General features: G+C 37.4%; 1 protein-coding gene across 1 annotated transcript; it reads left to right on the top strand.

Moving 5' to 3' along the window:
• Window positions 1-13,408: 13,408 nt before the first annotated feature.
• Window positions 13,409-24,375, top strand: LOC139736075 (aquaporin-3-like). The gene is made up of 8 exons (XM_071646823.1): window positions 13,409-13,678; window positions 13,835-13,982; window positions 14,831-14,957; window positions 15,400-15,537; window positions 17,977-18,098; window positions 22,112-22,329; window positions 23,001-23,170; window positions 23,961-24,375. Exons 1-8 carry the CDS (start codon window positions 13,620-13,622, stop codon window positions 23,987-23,989), a joined length of 1,011 nt encoding a protein of 336 aa, XP_071502924.1. The 5' UTR covers window positions 13,409-13,619; the 3' UTR covers window positions 23,990-24,375.
• The last annotated feature ends 341 nt before the right edge of the window (window positions 24,376-24,716 follow it).

Below are 24,716 nucleotides of genomic sequence, written 5' to 3' on the forward strand. Positions count from 1 at the left end.
TTATAGAAAAGGTGCTATATAAATATTGGTTGTCATTATTATTATAATTATGCTCATGGGAACATTTTGATTTCAGAATAAAGTCACATCACCAGTGGTGGTGGTGGTCAGTGGAATTGAAACAAGATCATGTTTACTTTGTATCCTTTCTTTCTGTCAAGTCAGTGCGCCCCCACTATACTGAATTTTTTATGTGCTATTATATGCATTGTGGTTGTTCAGTCGCAGGGTTTGATGGTCTGGCTGTTGCAAGAACGTCTTGGATGAACAACACTGTATTTTCAGAGTCTTTATGTGATTCAAATTATAAGCTAGCGGACATGCTATATGTTTGCTTGAATGATGGAGGGAACATTGATTGTTTAAGAGTGACAGAAGGAGTGTTGCTGATGTATGGACGTGGTGATACATCTGGAAAAAGGAAATATGAGATAAACAAAATGCGGAGCAAAATGCTGTTTAGTCCGGGTGCCAAATTCGGATTTGGCCTAACACTGTTTTACCGTCCACTCTATTTTCTTGTGATGGTTTTACCCTTTTTTGAAGGTTCTGAATACGACTCTTATTGGTGGTCATTTTAGTTGTAATTTTAAGAGGCCATTTTAAATATCTCAATACCCTCAAGGATCCAAGAGTTGCATCATCCAGATTCGGATTCAGCACCCTCTAAATAGAGTGTAGGATGAACCATTAAAAACAGCAACAACAACAACGAAGGACCAAACAGTGGGAAGGCGGCAAAACGAGGTTCAGCTTTTGGCACAAAGACTATAGAAACTTTCTGTCTTCAATCTTCTCAAATTACTTGGTATATCAGTGATATGTTGGTTTGAGGTATTTGTGTGCATGACACATTATTTTGAGCGTACCAGCTATAGGTACTGATTTGCTGTTGTAATTGTGACCAAGGAATATATCAACTTTAAAACCTTACACGAGCATGGAAAACCCTCTTAGCAAAACTAAATTTCCCCTATCGTGTAGCAATGCGATTGAAATTTGGCACACATGGTCCATTTGTGTCATGAATGTTTGCATAAAACTTAATCATTTTGGAGTATCAACCTGGAGTGTGGCAGTCAACCCAGTGCCCTATGGGTACCCCCTGAGGGAATGGGAGGGAAAGGGGAGGGAGAGGGGGGGGGGGGGAGGGATAGTCGTTACTCACATGTTGCAGTGCCAAACGAGTGGTGAAGGACCTGTCCTCTATGTCTTCAGGTTGTTACAGGTTCATAAAGACAAACCGATTAAAGTAATGAAATATAAAATCGGTTTCTCTTATCAGATATCTACATGATGACCTCACCCTACCTAGACATCTACACCACTATCAACACTGGAGTGATTATCAAGCATGGCAGTGCTTACCGCCAAAACTTGGGTATGCAGAGCCCAATGACATCACATCAATGATAGCGATATCATGTCTTGTGTAATCTTTCAAAAGAGCTGACACTCGATGTTTCTGTCAAGAGAGATGATAAGTGATGTGTAAACACATTCGGCATTAAGTCAATATCTCGTCAGCCTGCTGCCTACACCTACAGCACTACGGTGGCATAGCTCTCATGACCTCCCTGCTGATGTAGGCCTGGCTCCTTTTTTTTTCTCTCTTTCTCTCTCTTAATTCTTACACAGACAGCAGCTGTGGCTCTCCTTTTAGCAAGCCTAATCTGCCATTTATTTGCTCCTTGTGATATTTTAAAACTTGAACACACACACAGTATACATTGTATTACACATTGATTTGTGTAAATGTTGATGATGATAATGCGGAATAGTCGAAACTTGCAGATACACTTGAAATATTACTTTCGTCTGTTCATGCGTTTTAATGATACGTTTGCGTTAACATTTCGCTTCTAGATTACCGGCTTTACTCTATATCCACCGTACCGATGCTGACTAATGTTACTTTCGCGGAAGCGCTGCAGGACAGAAACTTTGGCGGCCATCCTCGCACAATACATTTATTGTTTCATCTCTGCTCTATGAATATAGCGCGGTCGCAAAACGCTGGAAAAAACCGTGAAAGAAATATTTCAGCTTCGTAGGCCTACATTCATTTGTTTTCCCTCAGACCATTCATCTGTGCATCACAATCACATGTACATCAATTAATGTATAATTATGCTATTGATTTTGTTAATAGACCAATGTGGCAGATATCAATGCGTGTAGGACTGCTTGGCGCGGTAGGTACCTAGCTACGTAATACACAAATTGACTTGGCGATGAACAAAGTTTAACGTCAGAATTTCATTTATCGGGTTGAAACCAATAAATTTTTGTGAACTGCTTGTCGTGGACCTCTGGTTTTGTTCTATAGATTGTAAACATGTTTTTGATTATTTTGAATGGCTGTGATCATGTAGGTCACTTCTTAAAAAGGTCGGTCTGGCGGTCGGTCAGGCGGTCGGGCGGTCGGGCGGTCGGCGGTCGGTCTGTTGCATAATCTTGCGTCGCGAACTCCTCCTACAGTTTTGAAGCAATTCAAATGAAACTTAGGGTAAATGATGATATTGAGGTATAGATGTGCAAGACATGTTTTTTTTTTGTGTTTGTCGGACAATGCGTTGCCATGATAACCATAATTTTACCAAAACCTTGTGGATTGAATAATTTCCATAGTATTTGAGCAATCAATTTCAAAATTGATATGTATGATCATCTATAGGTGTAGTTATACAAGACACTCTTTGTGTTTGTACTTGACAAAGCGTTGCCATGGTAACCGCATGTTTTCTTTGAAATCTTGTGGAGTGAACAACTTCCACAGTTTTGAAGCAATTGAAATCAAATTTGGTAGGCATTATGGGCTTGAGGCATAGATGTGAAACACATAATTTTAAATTAATTAATCAAAGCGTTGCCATGGTAACCATAATTTTACCAAAACCTTGTGGATTGAATAACTTCCACATCATTCAAGCAATTAAGGTAAAATTTAGTATGTATGATGATCGGGAGGTGTAGTCATGCAAGACACCAATGTGTTAATATAAGAAAAATGTGTTGCCATGGTAACCACTCATTTTTGTATCAAATTGAACCGTTTAATCTATGAAGGTGAAATTGGTGTGTATGATGCTCTTTAAGTGTAGTTTTGCAAAATGTCCTTTGTATTTGTATCGGACAATGCATTGCCATGGTGACTGCATGGGTTTTTGTTATCCTGTGGAGTGAATTTCTTCCACAGTTTTTAAGCAATTGAAACCAAACTTGGTAGGCATTATGGCCCTGAGGTATAGATGTGGAACACATAATTTTTGTGTTTGTCACACAAACCGTTGCCATGGTAACCACAATTTTACCAAAACCTTGCAGATCGAATAACTTTTCCATCATTCAAGCAATTAAAGTCAAATTTAGTATGTATCATGATCTAGAAGTGTAGTTTTGCACGACACCAATGTGTTAGTTTAAGGAAAATGTGTTGCCATGGTAACCACTCATTTTTGTATCAAACTAAACCATTCAAGTTATGAAGGTCAAATTTGGTGTGTATGATGGTCTTTAAGTGTAGTGATGCTGGGGGAAAGCATGTTTCCATTTGCTATTAGTTTTATACTCAGTGTCAACTCTGTAATTGTACAGTAAACTAAAATTATTCTGTTTCCAATTCGACAAGTGCACAAACTTGGTATTACCGTCATTGCCCTCATGACATCACATACTATAAAGCAACCCTAGGGGCGGGGGTATTAATCACCTTCAGTGATAATTCTAGTTTATTGAGCGTAGGCCAAATTAGACTACCTGGCCTTTTACTGATGTATGTCATCAATTCGCTTCTTTAGTTAAAAGTAATATAATATTTCAACATGTTTCTTTGATGTATCTCTCATTTTTCCATTCCCTTTCCTTCTCTCCCCCTTACGCTAAGAAACATTTACCACTTGATTATTATATCGCTTTATGTATTACACCCATTGCATTGTTCTTTTATGGAGTTACTATAGGTATTTCTCTGGATAAAAATAGTTGTGATATATTTTTGATATATATTTAGAGTGGTGTGTCTGTCATAGATAGCAGACACAAAGTCCTTGCCTAGCGGTGCATTTTACATAGTGCTTCTTTACCATGTGGGCCTCGATGTCTTCCCAAAATAAAGATTTAAAAATGTAATTGGGGACCTTGGGTTGAAAAGGCGTTAAGAAGCGCGGATATAGCGCATGATCTGGTGGCGTGTTCGTAATGATTAAGTCATTGTCTAATGTCCGAGCTCAGCAGTGTCAATGACTGGAAGAGTGCATGAGATCGAAGGGATGTGAGTGAACAAGTGCACAACACATCCACGAAAATAGCAAAGTCCGTATACACATGTCTATATTCATACGATTTATTCTCTAATCAATTTACACACCTGTTGCTAAATAGACCATTCCATTTTCTTTTTTCTCAACAGCTAACCATCCAATGAGCGACAAACACTGAACCGTATATGTATCGAGCTATATGAATACAAAAAATAAAGTGTCATTATCCCTCTTTCCGAAACGAGTATTTATAATTGTACAGTTGAAAACAAAAGTACATGTATCGCACACGTGTAGTGTGACATTGACAGACGTGATATTGTTAGTATATATGTATGTATATATATATATATATATATATATATATATATATATATAATCATATATATATATATATATATTCTCTAATCAATTTACACACCAGTACCCAGTAAGTTACGGTATATTATATATATGTATATATATATATATATATATATATATATATATATATCCATATAGATAGATATATTGAAGCGTACCGAATACGTTATGGTGCGTATGGCTATAAGAAGCCTATACTCTCATGCACAGAGGCAAGGAAATAGATATATCAAAGTTATGTGATTAAGTTTGGTTATTGACGCAAAATTTATTGCCGCTTGTAAAGTGAAGCAGGTCTGTAAATATGACCTCATTGTATCTGACCAAAAATGACTAATGATCACTTTTCTTTCTACTCACTGAATATGTCCTCACTATATGAACACTTAAAAAGCAGGACTCGTTTTAAGCGGGCTGGTCTGCCGTATAGGAAAACACAATTTGAAAGAGAGATCACTTCGTTTTCCCTCGTTCTAAGCGCGTGCATTCTTATGGGATACCCCTGTATTTAGACACGTTGAAGAGGGGGGGGGGGGGAGAAGATTTTTACAGCAGTTGCTCAAATGGGTGGGGCAAATCATGATCAACATATTTTATATTGGACAGGAACCATCGTATGTCTTCAGTATGCATGAAGATGCAGAACCAGAGTTGCAATGCAGGTTCAGAAAGTGACATAAACAGTGATGATAAACAGAAATCAAACTTCTCCTTTTTTTTTTCTAAATCGCAGACTTACGACACCTCGAATGAATAATTGTCTGCAGATCCCGATGTAGAGTAGAAGTTAATTCACCGCAGTTTTCAATTACTAGCATGCCAGTACAGGACCCCAGAGTGAGACCCAAAAAAGAAATTTGATATTTTCGATATTTTCTTCCAATGCCTTCGTAGATTATGCCCCATAGGGCAGGGCTACTTAGGGCCAAAGCACTAAAAGTCAAGCATCATCTCATATATCATTCTGTCCGGAAGAATTATGTTTTTAATAAGACACCTTTAGTAATCATTTTCTAGAGTCCCCCTCCCCCTCCTCTCCTTAGTAACTACGAAACATTAATGAAACACCCTCGGGGTACACAGCAGGAAGGTTGTATTATGTTTGAATTTGTCTTAGGTGAACATCAGATTCTCTGTAGGCCTTACGCCTCTCGTTATCTCTAATTTTAGGAGGTATGTGTTTGTCCTGTATGTAAAGGTGAGTATCAGTTTGTTCAAAGTTTATTCGAAATTTCTCATTTCTGTTGATATTAACCCATTTGCTCTCGCCAATCTCTTGAGATGTTGATTAAACCTGGACCGGTTCCATGGGCAACGTGTTGATTCATACATTTTCGATTAGATTTTACAATTTTTCAGCGCTTGTATATTTCATTTACCGAGTTGTCATTGTAACAATAAAATCTCCCCGCCCCCACCCCGTTTGTGTGTGTGTGTGTGGGGGGGGGGGGGTGACATACCTGAAACGTGCTAGGTTAAACATGTCGTGCATTCTTTTTCTTTTCTTTTTTCTCTCTCTCTCTTTCGCTTGAGGTTGGAAATATCAATGCATGTTTGGGGGGGGGGGGCTAGGTTCGCGAGTATGCATGGTGATAATGCGACTATTGCCACGTCAATTGGAAAATATATCCATATGATTATAGGATTCCGTAGTTTTGATGACGTCATATTTAGGATTGACATGCCATTCTTAAGTTAGTCAGTTTTCGTCACGCTGTTGATGCCGGAGATGAAAACATGATATTTGCAGATTGTTTCCCCCAGACAAAATTATTTTTGTGCTGTTTTGGGGGAAGGGGAGCAGTAAAGAATGAAGCAAATTTTGTCCTTATCTCTCTATAATTTACTTTTTTCCAATTGCTTGAACTTACGCATTTCTTATATTTGTCATTACATCACGGATTACACCATTGCAATGTTATGCGTTTTCATATGCAAGGCAAAGTGTTCAAGGACCCCTTTGAAAATCAGCCCTAACTATGGCTGAAAGGGCGCTCCTTCCCATGAGTGGAGAATGAATAAATAAATATAGATGAAATGAATAAAAAAAAACAAACCTCGCATTCAATTAAGCTAAAACTTATCCACAGCTGTATGAATGAAAACGGATGTCACAAGTGAGTGATCAGTGAAAGTTTTTAATAGATTTGATCCAATGCTACAATGTTTTGACTTTTGAATGTTGGTAAATCGTTAAACATGGAATATAGTATGTCTACATAATAAAGGATGGCTGATTCGTTACTGTGACTTCGGTGTTCCTCTTCTATATCACTACTCCCAAAGATGATGTTCCTGATGCGTTTAAAGGAAAACAAGGGGTAATTCATGCTTCTTGCTTCTTGGTTGAAAAGAGGAAATTGTTGACATTAAGTCGATCAAATTTAAGAGTCGCATATTATACTGAAGCAGTCAAAGTCAGAACTGTACTTCGGTATGATATTAAAGATAGGATGTTTGGTAATTCAGTAGTCTTGCAAAGTTAGTACCTTTCTGAATCTGGTTAATTATTATTTAAGCAAAGTTTTACTCATCTGAGCTTTCGTTTTCATGTTATACTACATTTCCTATGGACATTTTTTGTCGTGGAATTCACGTTCTGTCAATATTCCCAGCCCTAAATCAACAAAATATTAATGTTACTGGTAATTCGTGTGGACATCTCTTGATTAGTTTGGTCTTGTGCAATTTTGTAACTGAAATTGTGACCATGCCATGCATTATTGGTATTCAGCTTTAACGTGGTAACGCGTGAACGAGAGCAGCAGTGACTAACTGTAAATCACGCACTGAATTATGGACGGACCACTTGGCAAACATAAATATAATGCCTCTATCACCATTAGGTGCATGACAAAGACATAAAATCACAACACATCAGTGCAAATAAGGTAAATGTGAGCAAATACTCTTTAACTGCTTTGCATTTCACAACTGAGTAAAGGTCAGTTTAGAATATGATATGATGTAACAACGTTTTGCCCTCAACACCACTAAAATGTTGGTCTTCTTGAATATCATTCAGACGCTTACAATGAGGTATTCTTGAAAGTGTATGCAGAAATACTGTAGTTTTGATGCACAGTGAGCGATCCCTAGGTCTCAAGTATAGAATCATCGAAATTAATTTTGCGTGGAGAAATTCGAAAATTTGTATCTTTTCACTAGAAATGGTTTTGATATCGCTTCACTATCATTTGATCATGGCACTTCAGCGTAAGTTTATAAGTAACAGATCGATTGGTCAAGTTCATGCTGTTCTGACACAGATATTTGATCATGAAATTTTAATGTTTTGATATCTTATTTCTTACTATGTGTTATTATTATCCGTTATTCCTGGCCTTATTTTATTTTTGGACTTCGAATTTTACAAACCTTTGGAACGACAAATCTTCTGAATGACGCCACAAATGTTGGGATAAACGAAACCTGTTTTATTTTCGGACTAACGATTATAAGTGTACGGAATTTGTGCGTTTCCGAATAACGAACCTCCGGAGTATCGAACATTTACACGTAAAATGTGAAGAGGTCCGCCGTATACATGCTATGTGAGGGACGCCAAACTAGGCCTTCTCTTGTGCTAGCATTTCCCGCTTGATTTTAATATCTTGGAAATGATATACGAGGACACAAGCACAATGAATATAATGATTTCTTGATTGATCTGAACATTTAACCCCTTATACTCCCTCTTAACATTCTGGACGCAATTCTTTCTACTTTTTATGCCTCCGCCACGAAGTGTTGCCGGAGGCAGTATGTTTTCGGGTTGTCCGTCCTTCCGTCCGTCCGTCCGTCCGTCTGTCCGTCTGTCCTTCCGTCTGTCCGTCCGTCCGTCCTTCCGTCCGTCTGTCCGTCCGTAATCGATTTTGTGGACAGCGTAACTAATAAACCGTTTGAGGTATCCTAATGAAACTTGGCATTTGTATGTATGAGTGGGCGAAGTTGTGCCTATCAACCTTTGGGTGCACATGCTCAAGGTTAACGGTCAAAAGGTCAAGGTCAAATGCTCAAAATTTCACTATTTCCCACATATCTATGCAATGCCTGAAGGTACTTTATTCCAACTTAGTGTATACATGAACTACCGAATGAAGATTCTCTAGACAGAGTTTTGAGTCATGGGGTCAAAGTTTAAGGTCAAAGGTCAAGTGAAACTTAAAATTTCATTTTTTCTCAATATCTCGGAAGTGGTTCAAGGTATCTCCATGGAACTTAGTACATATGCATGTACTGACTTGAAGTGAATATCTAGGGAAAGTGAATATCTAGGGAATTTTTGGGTCATGGGTCAAAGGTCAGGGGGTCAAAGGTCAAGGTTAACTTCTTAAAATTTCACTTTTCCCCCATATTTATGCAATGCCTGCAGGATTTTTCTTGAAACTTAGTGTATACATGTATTGCACAATAGAAATTCTCTGGGAATTCTTTTGCCAAAAAGGTCAAAGGTCAGAATGTCAAAGGTCATATGAAAGTGGTAAATTTCACTTCTCCTCCATATCTCGAAAGTGACTCAAGTATCATCATGAAACTTAGTACATTGTTCATATTTATGCATGTTCTGCCTGACAGTGATTCTCTTGGGAATATTAGGGTCATAGGGTCAAAGGTCAGGTTAAAATGCTGACAATTTACTATTTAATACTAATGAAATTATATATTTTTTCTCCATCCCTTGAAAATTACTCGATGCATATAAAACTTATAAAGAGTCAAGTAAAAATCCTCAAATCTCCAAATACATGCTCTCTTAGAAAATAATTATAGTCATTCATCCAATTAAATCTAGTTCAAGGAAAGTGAACACTCAACACATTTGTGACAATCGTGTCAATTTAATACTTTGCTAATTATGTTAAACTGTCATCACACATTGTCAAGACGTACTTTAGACCCATTAGAAGAATCATGCATTATGGCGGAGGCATACCAGTCGCCATAGCGACATTTCTAGTTTCTTTAATAATTTGAGACATCACTAAATGTAGCTCAATGGGTGACTTTTTAGTAAGATAAAATTCTAAACACCAGAGACATATTTCTTTCAAGCTAACTTTAATATATGTCTGTCTTTGTTTCCTTGTTTGTTTGTTTGTTTGGTGTGTGTGTGTGTGTGTGTGTGTGTTTTACAGATGTGTGAGTGAGTTTCTCAATTCATGTGAAATTGTGTGCATATTATGTCTGTATTCATGACGGATTGTCAGACAAGGTATGTTTAGGCACACTTCTTCTCGAAAGTTAATGTCTGAACAGTTGAGAGGAAAAGGTTGAATTGATATTCTTTATACCCCCGCCAAACGAAGTTTGAAGGGGGTATATAGGAATCAGTGGACGGTCGGGCGGTCGGGCGGTCGGGCGGTCGGGCGGTCGGGCGGTCGGGCGGTAGGTCGGGCGGTCGGGCGGTCGGTCGGGCGGTCGGGCGGTCGGGCGGTCGGTCCGTTGCAAATCTTGCGTCGCGAACTACTTCCTCAGTTTTCAACCGATTCCCATAAAACTTGGCACAGATGTGTGCCTTGGGTTGTAGATGTGCAAGACGTATTTTTTGACAGTACCCAAAAGTACGTTGCCATGGTAACGGCATATTATGGGCAAAAATGGGTACAAATCTTGCGTCGCGAACTCCTCCCACAGTTTTTGATCAATTTTTATGAAATTAGGTACAGATGTTCATCTGAATATGTTAATGTGCAAGACACATATTTCAGCAGTGGCAAAAAGTGCGTTGCCATGGTAACGGCATGTTATTGGTAAAATATAGGGCAAAATGCTTCATGGCAAAACTGCTTCATCAGTGTTCTTCCAATTCTCATGGAATTCATATTGAATGTTTGTCTTAGGATATAGGTCAGCATGACACATTTCTTGACAGTGACAAAAAGTATGTTGCCATGGTAACAGCTCACATATTATGAGCCAAAATGATGGAAAATTTTGTGTTGCAAACTACTTCCTCAGTTTTTGCCCAATTTCCATGAAACTTGGTACAGATGTGTGCCTTTGGTTGTAGATGTGCAAGACGCATTTTTTGACAGTACCCGAAAGTAGGTTGCCATGGTAACGGCATATTAATGGCAGAAGATCAAGGAAAGATCTTGCGGATTTAACCACTTCCTCAGTTTTTTGACCAAAGCTTATGAAATGTGGCACACACCTTGATCTTGGTGGGAAGATGTGGAAGACATATTTTTCGGACGTGTCGGAAGCTGCGTTGCCATGGTAACGGCATATAAATGGCAGAAGATCAAGGAAAGATCTTGCGGATTGAACTACTTCCTCTGTATTCGACTGAAGCTCATGAAATGTGGCACACACATTGGTCTTGGTGGGAAGATGTGCAAGACATATTTTTTGGACATGTCGGAAGCTGCGTTGCCATGGTAACGGCGTATTAATGGTGGAAGATCAAGGAAAGATCTTGTGGATTGAACTACTTCCTCAGTTTTTGACAAAAGCTTATGAAATGTGGCACACACAATAGTCTTGGTGGGAAGATGTGCAAGACATATTTTTCAGACGTGTCGGAAGCTGCGTTGCCATGGTAACGGCATTTAAATGGCAGAAGATCAAGGAAAGATCATTCCTTGGGTAAGACTGTCGTCACGGGGCGGGGGTATTAATCACCTTAAGTGATATTTCTAGTTATATTCTGTGCCATCCGGATTTCCATGATTGCCATGACGAGTACAAATCGTGGTGGTATCATTATTTTTTTCCCATTTTGGTATGTGCCGTTTGTGTGTTTGGCTTTAGAAAACAACTGACGTTTTACAACCAACATAAAACACTCAGAAAACATTTTCTGATCTTAGATATGCAATTGATATTCTTGTACTCAGACATTGGTGTCAAATTTAATGACAATCGTTGGAATTACAAATATAAAATTTTATGTATTATATACGATCGGCTCAACAGATAAAATGCCAAGGAAGTAAAGATAAACTCTGAGACCCATAGAAAAATTTTATGTATACTTATTTATCATAAAATAAGATTCATTAAGCCATTACAAATTCAAAGACCAATGAGTGAGAAAAAAACAAAATTTAAATTGTCTTTTCTGCTTCACCACTAATACACATGAGGAATCAAGGAGTATACATAATTGTACAATGGGAGATGTTTAAGTGATTAAGTGAGTAAGCTTTTTTTCATAGCTATACTTAAAAAACTGTGCAGATGAAATTGTGTTGACATCAAGTTAATAATGAAAGTATAGCCTGCACAATACCAATGATAACCATACTCCGACAGAGTTCAGACAAAGAATTCAAATTCGAATATCAGGGGGAACCTACGCCAAAGATCCTATTAACCATGATAGGTTTTGTTGCCATTTTTTCATGTACCAGTTCACTTCATAAATCAATAATGATACCACGTGTATTGCCAGGGGATGCACTGGTAGAGAAGTAGAAAACATGGTGGATCGCACTGCATGGTGGGACTTTATAAATGGGAACAGGTTGACTGCTTCTCAGCCAATCACGCTTCGGTTCGTACAAACACGTTGACAAATAAGGACTGGATGACAAAGTAGATCGCTGCATGTAATGAGTATATTGAGATCACTGCTTCCCTGGTGAACTCACTGTATGTCATAACATGTTTAAGCCACGCATGCAGAAGAGACGAACAACCATATATAGGGGAAAGAGTTTGTCGCTGTTCTTTAGATTTTGGTAAAGGAAATCTGTCATTCATGTTAATGAATCAATTTTCACATGATGACTGCGCAGAAGATCATCATACAGGAAGTGAGCAAAATAAAAAAAAAAAATTCATTTATATTATACGTAAACGGTGTGCCAGCTTTATCACGATCCATAATGTTATATGAAGATTGGAGGGTTATAAAACAGAACATAAAGCGATCACCATTAATGGACTGTTATGCTGTGTATGAGTTTGTTAGCACTTTGGTAGAAATTATAAAAAAACATTGATAAGAATGATAAAAAAGAAAAATCACGCAAAGGATCACGTAATCAATACCATTTTTATGATATTTACATTCTCAGATATGTGCCGTGTGTCTCATTTGCGTAAATATTACAATATGACTTTCAAACATAATGTAATTAAGTGTACCGTATACACTTCTGCAAACTGGCATGAATTGCCATGCTAATATTTTATTTTTGTGATAAATGCATGAACATTAAAGATTGCAGTACAGAGTAAGAATGTTAGATAACACACACACACACACACACACACACACATACATATATATATCCATGCATGGCAAAACTGGTGTGATTCAAGTATTTTCCATTGAACAGCAAAACAGTTTTGGTATAATATCTTGACAACACCGACGAATTTGATATACAATAATAGACTGCTATTATTGCAATCACGGAAGAGGTTTTTCCCATTTCAGCGTTGAACAGAGGTATTAAGAAACAAAAAGACATTTAGTTCCACAATATTCCATCTTTAAAAAGGAAACAAGCCGACAAAACTCCGCCACATTGTCTTTGTTTTAAAGTGACAGTGCAGTGCAATGCCAGCAACTACCGCTGAGTCAGCTATGCGACATCACACCTTGAATTTATAGTGAGATATACAATCTTCATATATTTGTGAAGACATAATACAGCGGGCCAATATCGCAAATGTTATCACCCCCAAGAATTAGGACCGTAAACATTCCTATTGACAATACGTATAACTCCTCACATCTTTACAACCGTGGATAGGAGGCTGTTTGTATGTATCATAAAATGTAATGTAAACGTGGGCTTCGGGTGTATACACGCAGCGCCCACCGAGATAACATAGTATGCGGTTTCTCTACAACACATATTATACTGATAGCGTCACATGCAGGGAAAGGTGTGTTTATCCAGCACAGCAACAACACACACTCACAAACTGGCACGGATCATAAATTAATGCCCTGTGATTTCTCTGCGCAAAGGGAAGGATTAGATTAGTTTATTGCTCCTTTTATGACTTAAAATTTTGCATGTCTGCATTCCCATGCATTCTTCAGAGGAAAATCCGCGAGGCGACAGACGCCCTAACGAGTCGGACGTACGGTAATGTTTTCATGTTTCATACGGCCAAATGTTTCCATCGTTGTAGTAAATGTGCGTACAGAGTAATTAAGTGAATTTTACTGTAATTACAAGCCATCTTCACCTTTTATTGATAGGTTCATTGACTGAAAGTGTCTATTAACTTTCCCATAACAGATCTGCTCTCGTGTCGCCACCAAGGCACCAAGCCACCAAGCCAAAACCAAAGATGAAGTACTACGAGCAAATTCAACGTATCTTGCGCGTCGACAACGAACTCGCTCGTGCTCTCTTAGCCGAGTTCCTGGGCACATTCATATTTGTGGTGGGCGATACAAATTACTCTTTTATTTACAGTGGCCATTCTGCATGATGTTTTGGATGGATACCATTGTTTTATAATAACGTTGCGTTGAAAGTATTGATTGATCATGTCTATATACACACCCATCCATACACAAACTCAGTATATTTTACAAGTTATTTGAAAAAAAAATCTTTGGAGAGGAATGAAGATAAACGCTTTGCGCATTTGCGCATGACCAGACCTTCCTGTTAGAAGTCACTATCATATGTTTTGAACACAAATCTTCACTTTTGGCAGGGTTAACACAGAAACGTCTGTCCAATTCATTTATGCAGTAAAATTAAAGATTTATCATTTTTATTCAACCTCTAACGGTACAGTTACACACTTTAGGGTGCTGTCAAATTAAGTTGTGATTCATTAACCTTAGTTAAATGAACCACAAAACTATCATCAGGTTATCATCAATACAATGTATCACATAATATTATCACCACCGTCAACCATGTAAAAGCACCAATAGTTACAGCGGTAATTCTATCATTATTTCGTCACCGATGATTCTGATTCTGATTCCGGTCGATGACTTTGTTTTTCCCTTTATCAATATTCGTTTTTATATCATTGCAATCATCACAAGCATAATATGATCACCATTGTGTGTGTGTTTATTATTTTTACAGCTCTTACAATCCAAACTGTTGCCAAGCAAAACTTTCTGGTTGAGACTGTCGATAGTAAAGTTATAGAATGCCAAAAGTATGTCATTGTAGTCATTTCTGCCTCTTGCATTTCATCCCTGAGGCTTTCACCTCTTGACATTTTTCCTCTAACACGTGAAATATATCCCTGAAACTTTGCTACAGTGCTTTGTCGACGGCGCTGTGGCGCAGGCCACTATGGCGCGAACGCTTCCAGACGCCGAGATTCAGGTCGCCTGGGGCGTTGGATGTGCTGTGGGCTTTGGCGTTTACATATCTTTCGGAGTCTCAGGTAAATACAATGTATCAGCTCTGCAAATGATTTGTGTTCACGTTTGAAATCATTGGGGGATGGGTGCGGGCTGGAGGAGTAACAAATTACAATGTCATATGCATTTTAGCAGATTTCGAAAAGTGTTCATTTTTATGCAGTTTAGAAAGTGCGCATGTGTATCTCTAAACCGAAGTGTATAATCGTAAGGACAAAAACTAAGTATAGGGACCTGCATGCTTTTACCTCTGAAAACCAAACTAAACATAACATGAAATGAATTGTCAAACAGTTGGATTTTCGGGTAATTATCCGTCCCTAGCTGAACGTAACTATTGTGTAGAGATTGATTTCGCAGCAAAAACTACCAAGTCGAGTTCAAATCACATACTTAACTTGTTTTGAAGTATATATCAAAGAGATAGAATATCTTGAGTTCCTGCTTTCAAAATGTTTCTCTTAGGCGGGCACACCAACCCTTCCATTACATTCGCTGTGGCAACTGCCGGCCACTGCCCGTGGTACAAGGTGTTTCCCTATATGGTTGCCCAGTGTGCAGGCGGATTGCTGGGTGGCTTCCTTGTCTATGCACTTTACGCAGGTAGGTTGGAACTACACGTCGCCAGTTGCATCTGCTTTTTTTTTTCCCCATTACTAATTCAACAAAATGCGCACAGTCCATATGTCACATCTGCTGTTGACATTGCATTAATGTAGAATTTTCATGTTAAAGTCCAACCTTTGAGCATAGAAAATTTTAAAGAACTCTACCACATTATAACCGATGCGTTAAAACAGGTTAAAACCCAAGATTAATATCACTCTTCTTCTTTTTTTTTCTTCTTTTTTCGGGGGGGGGGGGGTTATACTTTTTGAACGTAGATGTGATGTTACCCACTTTTTAAATTGTAGTGACAGATTTATGAAAGTTACATTTTAGTACAACATATAAATATGTTAATAAAAGGAAGTTTGTTTGTATAGTGTTTTGATAGTGTATTGTCATGCCCTCCTCCTATATGCGGTAATGGCAGTAAAGAATCTATAGAAACATATTCTGCACATATAAGCGTAAATATATGAAAATAATATTCAAAAAGGAAGCTGAAAGAAATATGACAAATCAACTAAATACGGTCTCTGAAAATTCCTAATTTCTAAGTCAGCACAACTTCACATCAATTTGTAATGGATAATGCTATCTTTCTTGTTCAGATTTGTGTTTTTAGAGAATGCAGTCTAACTGAGATGTGTGCTCATGTTAAATGGGATACTCGTTAGATGATTGCCTTATATCACCAATGCCACTGTTTTGTGACAAGATGTGATTTGATTATGATTTCCCCTTTTTACCATTGAATACCCCGGTTAACACATTCAACTTGAATGAAAAGTGGTGTGGTGTTTCGTGTTAGATGTTTGAATACGCCTTCAAACGTCTTTTAGGGTAATCAGCAAGTGTATTTCATCAACATCTATGAATGTGAGTTCAAACGAAGAAACATTCTGTGTCCTTTAGCTTCTTTAAAGCTAACCTGAAACAGAACTGACTATCTTCATATGAATCACGCAAAGTATGTTTATAAAGCAATAATTAGATTATTTTCATTGATTGCGTATGCCTGTAAGACGTCTTACTCATTTGTTTACTCTTATCCATCAAAACATCGTTTGTAAGAAAGAGAAATCAATTATGGATTCATGCTATACGTGTTCACATGCGCTCTTCTCACAAGTATGATTTTTCTCTTTGAACTGCATACCAACAATATGCTGACACACACATACATACACACGCACACGCACACGCACACACGCACACACACACACACACACACACACAAGTTCATTCAAAAGCGTAGACATAAGCACATGTATTGACATACAGTAGGCGGTCTGTACAGTCACAAAACAACTGACCGACTCATTCTGCACTTGTTTCTACAATTTTGCACATTGTAGAAATGTTCTCTGACTATTTGCACTCACACGTAAGATTATTGTTCTCTGTTCTGTTTTCAATTGCTTTAGTGGTTTTTTTTTCACTTATTCTCTCAAGCCCGTTGTGTTTTCTCTAGGCCGTGATCTATTAAAAATCAAGCAATTGATATTGATTGCGCGTGATCTCTTTTATTTGTCACTTATCATTTCTCAGAGATTAATCACATGATAACAAGAAAATTATACTTAACATAGCATCTCACAAGCGTATTGCAATGGATCATTGTTTTGATAGATTACATTGTATTGTCTTACCTATCTATATCTACTGTGTGTATGTCCTGAGAGTTAAGTATTATGTCTTTCTTTATTGTGTTTGTGTTTTAGAAATGCAGAAATAATACAAACATGTGAAATAAACTAAAACAGTCAAACCTATCTTTGCATCCACCTAAGAGAGACGAAAAAGTGGTCGTTGTCGACAGATGGTCGCTATAGACACAATCTGATACATGGCTTTTCTTAACTATGATAATGATGATTAATAGTGATAATTATAATTATAATAATAATAATAATTATTATTATTATCATTATTATTATTACTATTATTGTTATAATAATTATAATTTAATGATGATGACAATAATAATAATAACTATTATATTTATTATTATTATTATTATTATTATTATTGTCATTATTATTATAAAAATTTCATTTCATATTATATTTATAGTTTTCATTATATTTTTCATATTACTTTTTTTTTCTTTCGGGGGAATTCTTTTTTTAGTGATCTTATACAGTACATGGACGCTAAAGACAGGTGGCCGCAAAGGCAGATTACACTGGATAAATTGTAAGGATCTCTGAAGACGCTTACTATAGCACGGTAATTCTTTGTCCATTTCATCCATTTTAAGAGTATAGAATATGGAGCTCAATTCCATACAGAATTTGTAAAACTTAAATCAGTCCAACTCAAGTGGAATGGGAAGGCCTTTATGTACAATATGCATATCTATATAGAGAAAGCGAAGAAAGAAATCTATTACGTTGATTACTCATTGCATAAATGCCTCTTTTGGTTCGGTAGCTGCTATCTGGGAATTTGCTGAAGATGGCGATGTCTACGTCTTCGGTGAGAACGCGACGGCTCACATTTTCGCCACATTCCCCAAGGAACATTGCAATCTGGCAGCGGGCTTTTTCGAGCAGGTAGGGCCTGTGTTTTGTGTAAGAAGGTCTGTTTGTCGTTTTTCTTTTCACCTTCCTTAATTTTTGATGGCATTCTTATAAATTCAAGTTACTTTAAAACGGACATTACTATGCTCTTATCTTATGTAAAAAAAAATGTATTTACATGTTTTCGTGTAAGAAGGTCTGTTTGTCGTTTTTCTTTTCACCTTCCTGAATTTTTAATGGCATTCTTATAAATTTCAGTTACTTTAAAACGGACATTACTATATTATGCTCTTACCTTCTGTAAAAAAAAAATGTATTTACATGTTTTTGTGTAAGAAGGTCTGTTTGTCGTTTTTCTTTTCACCTTCCTTAATTTTTAATGGAATTCTTATAAATTTCAGTTACTTTAAAACGGACATTACTATATGCTCTTACCTTCTGTAAAAAAAAAAAATGTATTTACATGTTCATTTGGAGATGGAAAATAAATGTATGAGTGAATGACAGGAAGTAAAGAAGAACCAATACTCCAAGTTCAGTTCCATTATTAAAGGGGCTGGCTAGTAACTGATCAGTGGGAATCTGTAGGAATGCTGGGGGATGATTGTTCTAATTCTTGTGGGATTCATTTAAGAGTACATTATATATATATTGTGTGAAAATCATTTGGTTCAGAACGGTCTCATATTCAAGTAATGTGCAATTTAATGTACCGTCACTGTACAGGCATGTTAACCTGGAAGCATAACTGCACATTACTTGAATATGAGACCGTTCTGATGCAAATAATTTTCACACAACAATAGATATATAATGTACTCTTAAATGAATCCCACAAGAATTGGAACAATCATCCCCCAGCCAGTGGCGTATCTAGGGGGGGGGGGGGGGGCAAGGGGGGCACGTGCCCCGGGCGCCACTCCTTGGGGGCGCAAAAAAAAAAAACGAAGAAGAAGAAAAAAAAAGAAAAAAAAGAAAAAAAAAGAAAAAGAAAAGAAAAAAGAAAAGAAGAAGAAGAAGGAGAAGAAACTACCCGGAAGGGGGGGGGGGAAGAATGGTGGGGGGGGGGGGCAGAAAACCAAATTAAAAAAAGATAAAAACAAAACATAACGATGACTCGGACAAAATGACAATATTTATTGTGTTCACACAAGAATTCTATGTAAGCTGAAATGCAATTTTCGGCTCGCTCGCTGCGCTCGCTCTCTAAATTTTAAATAGAAGAAGAAGGTAAGAACAAAATTTGATGATGAAGCCGACAAAATGACAATGTCTATTGTGTTCACACATGTCATTTTATATTTAGCAGACAAAATGTTTCACTGAGCAGCGGCTGCAATTTCTTTCGTTCTGAAGCGATCACCAATTGGATCAAAAGAAGGCGCCAACGGTTCCGAACATACGGGGGGGGGGGGGCGCCAAAAAAATCAAACAAGATAAGAACAAAACGTAATGATGACGTGGAAATATACAAATTTCGGCTCACTCGCTCGTAGTAATTTAGAGTATTTCTTCAAGCCCTCAGTTTGTTGGTAAAAATCGTTATCTATAAGGCCGTCACTATATCTTGATTGGAATTGTAAGATTTGATAAGCAAAAAATGACAAGAGTTCCATGTTTTGTAAGCTGAAATACAAAAATTTTCGGCTCGCTCGCTGCGCTCGCTCGCCAAAATTTATGACAACAAAAAGGAGATAAGAACAAAACGTGATGATGATGACGCGGAAATATACAAATTTCGCCTCACTCGCTCGTACTAATTTAGAGTATTTCTTCAATTCCTTAGTTTGTTGGTAAAAATCGTTATCTATAAGGCCGTCACTATACATTGTGTCTTGATTAGAATTGTAAGATTTGATAAGCAAAAAATGACAAGAGTTCCATGTTTTGTAAGCTGAAATACAAAAATTTTCGGCTCGCTCGCTGCGCTCGCTCGCCAAAATTTATCAAAATAAAAAGGAGATAAGAACAAAACGTGATGATGATGCGGAAATATACAAATTTCGGCTCACTCGCTCGTACTAATTCAGAGAATTTTTTCAAGTCTTCAGTTTGTTGGTAAAAATCGTTATCTATAAGGCCGTCACTATACATTGTATCTTGATTAGAATTGTAAGATTTGATAAGCAAAAATGACAAGAGTTCCATGTTTTGTAAGCTGAAATACAAAAATTTTCGGCTCGCTCGCTGCTCTCGCTCGCCAAAATTTATCAAAATTAAAAAGGAGATAAGAACAAAACGTGATGATGACGCGGAAATATACAAATTTCGGCTCACTCGCGCGTACATGGGGGGGGGGGGGGCATTTCATGAAGCAATTTGTCAGATATTTCGTCTGACAAACTGTTAAAAGCTACTGAAATCCTTGCTTCTGATTGGCTGAAAGCAAATTTTGTGCGACAAGCTGTCGGACAAAATGCTTCATGAAATGCCCCTCTGGTTTAGAATATTTTTTAAAGTACTCAGTTTGTTGGTATAGATAAATCGTTATCTATGAGGCCGTCACTATCTTGATTAGAATTGTACGATTTGATAAGCAAAAAATGACAAGAATTCCATGTTTTGTCAGCTGAAATACACAAATTTTCGGCTCGCTCGCTGCGCTCGCTCGCTAAAATTTATCAAAATTCATTACATTTAAATTACCCTCAAAAAGACCCCTTTTAAGGGCTTGAAAAGCATATCATGTGGACTTTGCTTAAAGTCTCTACCGGGATGGGGTTGGGGTTGAACACTAGTCTTTTTCAGAAATTAGGGGCGCAATTTTCGCGCTTGCCCCGGGCGCCGTTTTCCCTAGATACGCCACTGCCCCCAGCATTCCCACTGATTCCCACTGATCAATTACTGGCCATCCCCTTTAAGACTACGAATTGAGTAATGCAATTCATCAGATTGTTGTTTCATTTCTACTGTACACGTCAATGTAAAAGACAATTAAGCTAATAGTAAGACGGCTTCTACTATTCTCATTCACAATGCAATGAAAGCCATTGTCATTGCAAACAAATGTTAGTTGGTTTTGATATTTGCTTATGGTAAATGTTACATAGTGTTCCACATGATTTCCATATTCATAAGTCAATAACAAATTCATAACAGGGATCTCTTAAAGGACAAGTTCACCTTCATAAACATAAGGATTGAGAAAATGCAACAATATTAGTAGAACACATCAGTGAAAGTTTGAGGAAAATTGGACAATCGATGCAAAAGTTATGAATTTTTTAAATTTTTGTGTTGGAACCGCTGGATGAGGAGACTACTACAGCTTGTGAGTCATATGCGTACAACAGTATAAAGAAAATATAAAAGAAAATTCAACATATTTTCACTTTTTTCGCATAATAAAAGAGCAATTGACTTGCCTCTTTCTTAAGGCAGGGGGAATAATATTACCCATAACATTTATCGGTAACGAGTCAGGGGAATGTGTACTTTTTTCAAAAGATGGAATTTTGTGAAATTCTCTTTATATTTTCCTTGTATTGTTGTACGCATGTGACATCTAAGTTATTCATACACTGCAGTAGTCTTCTCATCCAGCGGGTACTGCAAAAAAACTTCAAAAATTCATAACTTTTGAACGGATTGTCTGATTTTCCTCAAACTTTCAATGATGTGTTCTACTAATATTGCTACATTCTCTCAATCCTTATGTTTATGAAGGTGAACTTGTCCTTTAAGATAGCTCTGCGGTGACGGAAGATAGAATCGTGAAGTGATTTTATAGCACATATTGGGTTTTTTATATTGGATTAACCAATATTTGACACATTCTACTACATGATATTAAAAAATATATATATTGTATATATTTTTTTCCAGTTTATGCCACTCCATCATCTTTCATTTTATGTTATTCTTTTTCATGTTATTTTATTTCGTGTGTGTGTGTGTTTCGTGGGGGGGGGGGGGTATCTGAGAATGACTGAAAAAAAAAACCACACTGGCGCTGAACAACTGACTATCATACATTCATGAGAATGTTGCGGAACTTTTGATTTCTAATGACTTCACACATCTTTCTTTTTCTGCTGACGCCGTAGGTCATAAATACAGGTCTTGTGCTTGCTATCTGCATGTCCATTTTGGACCAGCGAAATGCAAAGGTTCCTTCGGGACTCACACCGTTCTTGTTTGGGCATTCCGTTTTCGCTGTTATTCTTTGCTTCAACTACAACACCGGCGCCGCCCTCAATCCCGCCCGGGATTTCACCGGCAGAATCGTCCTCTCTGCTATCGGATACAACAATACAGCTTGGACGTGAGATACTGATTTGGTTGTTTGTTTGTTTGTTTGTTTGTTCCACAACACCACATTCACAAATTCATAACTAGCGGTGATGATAACGATGATGATTACAACATAACGATGATGTCTAGTGATCATAGAGATACAGAAAAACAGAAAAGAAGAGAATGAAAAAAAAGCCAGAAAAGAAGCAAAACTCGGGAAAGAAAGATTGCGAATAATGGAGCAAACATACCAGCTTCTCAGCACATAGTACCTTGGCTGCTTATCAAGCTGTGCTCAGAAACATCAACGTCATGTATGAAGAAAACGACACTTATTAAACCTACTTGTCGTCACTCATCTCGTGGGACTTGGGACCAGACTGTTATACTCCATTAGAAGACAGAAATGTAAGAGAGAATGAAGAAAGAGACTTTGAAGGGTGCAGGATGTCAGATATACTGAGATGTAAACGACTTTCATCCAAAGCTTAATGTAGTAGAGTAATGGAAACGGACCAATGGAAGATTCAGCCCTATGACTGTAAAAATGTCTGCCGTTACTAAGTCCTCTTCCCCTGCGAGATTCTATAAAATCCCTTATCAGTTTTGAATAGGACTCGCCAGATCCCCGTGCTCATTATAGGTTAAGGTGTGGTTAAGAATTACTCATTAAACTTTTATAACCCTATCTTACCACAGTGCCGATCGAGAGTATCACTGGTGGTGGGTTGGAGCCTTTGGACCCACTGTCGGGGCAACGGTAGGAGTTTGGATCTACTTCTTGTTCGTTGGCTGGCAACATCCACCCTTGCCGAAAGAAGATGAGGTTGAAGACAAATCCCAACCAATGGAGTCCTACCGGACGCAGGGTTAGTCATCTGATCAAGGCATTTAACATAATGGTTCATCTTCTGTCTCTCATCTGTATTATTATCCGTACTTAAAGACTAAGCATGCATGATAACGCGCATAGAAACTGCATTAAAATAGAGTGCATATGATAAAATAACTTTTTAATTGACTCTTCGATTGGGATGAAGTTTCGACGGATATCTATAGGAGATAATTATATAGATATAAATTAGCTGATGACGTTAGTTTCATGTGTTTCATAGAATGAGTGCCCAACGTTTAAAAATCAAATTGAAATGAGCGAGTTTCGGCGAACAGACAAAGATCCACCCTTGATCACATGTCAAGTTACAAAATCGCTGCACGACAGCAGTCTTTTTTTTTCTTGTGTGTTTTTTTTTGTTTGTTTTTACTGAACGTAGAAAATACGATTTTCAGTCACCGACCATTAAAAGGGAGAAAAAAAAATAAATCAGAACACAGGCCTCGACCTGGTTGAAAAACAAAAACAAAAACAAACGGAACTCCCAAATCACTCTCTGAAAATATTCATTGCGTGGTTTCTTCCAGATAAGTGATATGCATGGATTTACTTTCTGAAATTTGGTAGTCTTTAAAAGCTGTCTGGACATTCTTAGGACTGCAACAATTACGCCTTTGAATAACATGAGCTGTACCAACAAGATCCCCAGTCTCTAGCAGATTTAGGTGTCAGTATATCACCATCTTAATGAGAAATCGTTCATCGTGCTGTGCGTGTTCTTCTTTTTGTCATCGAGTATGTTATGTTTTTGTTTGCCTTCATAGATGCGGAGATAGAAGTAAATCGTCTATAATCAACGTGACGTTGCCTTCCTGATACGGAGCTTGGGGAAACAAACGAATTATGTCAGTGTTTGGGTCATCGAGCGCTTAGTTCTTTTGAGCAGGTCATGATAAAAAAAAAAACACACAAAAGAAAATGCAAATATAAAATCCAAAACAAGCGTCTTTTGGGAAAATATCGCACTTTAGAAATTTGGCAATTGGGAGACTTTTTCTTTCTTCTTTTTTGTACCTCCAAAGTTAAAACCTGCCTTTACCATCTATGGAGTTAAATCCTGATAAACGACAATTGTTGTCAGAGAGAGCAGAAACGGTGTAAAGTCTCTTTGGCAAGCTTGTATGGGATTTCATATTTTCTGATCATTAGATTGCACTGATCGATGTTTATATGTGTTGTTCGAAGGACGAAAACACAACTCTTTTTTTCGACACAACTCTGCAAAATGAAAGTGACCATTCACGCTGATGATTTTTTTTTTCATCAGCTACTGGAAGTGCATTTTAAAAATGCTGAGTCATATAAGTAATCAAACTGACGCATATATGATAAATAAACATGTATATATATATATATATATATATATATATATATATATATATATTGATTGATTGATTGCACGAGAAGAAGACACATAATGCGAAAGATAGAATAAACAAACCTAAGCACATCTGAGCATAATAAATATAGCAATACGTACAGTTAAGGCTGCAACTTATCAAACTTATATGAGTTGGTAC

Source organism: Diadema antillarum, unplaced genomic scaffold (genome assembly GCF_040938485.1).
Source record: "Diadema antillarum isolate AM-2024a unplaced genomic scaffold, OU_Dant_1.0 seq00000620_RagTag, whole genome shotgun sequence".
In the NCBI taxonomy this organism is placed as follows: Eukaryota; Metazoa; Echinodermata; class Echinoidea; order Diadematoida; family Diadematidae; genus Diadema; species Diadema antillarum.

Coding starts and splice junctions, on each gene's coding strand:
- LOC139736075 (XM_071646823.1), top strand. CDS start 13,620: ATGCATTCTTCAGAGGAAAATCCGCGAGGCGACAGACGCCCTAACGAG. Junction 13,983..14,830: donor TGGGCACATTCATATTTGTG/GTGGGCGATACA, acceptor ACTTTGCTACAG/TGCTTTGTCGACGGCGCTGT. Junction 22,330..23,000: donor TACAACAATACAGCTTGGAC/GTGAGATACTGA, acceptor ATCTTACCACAG/TGCCGATCGAGAGTATCACT.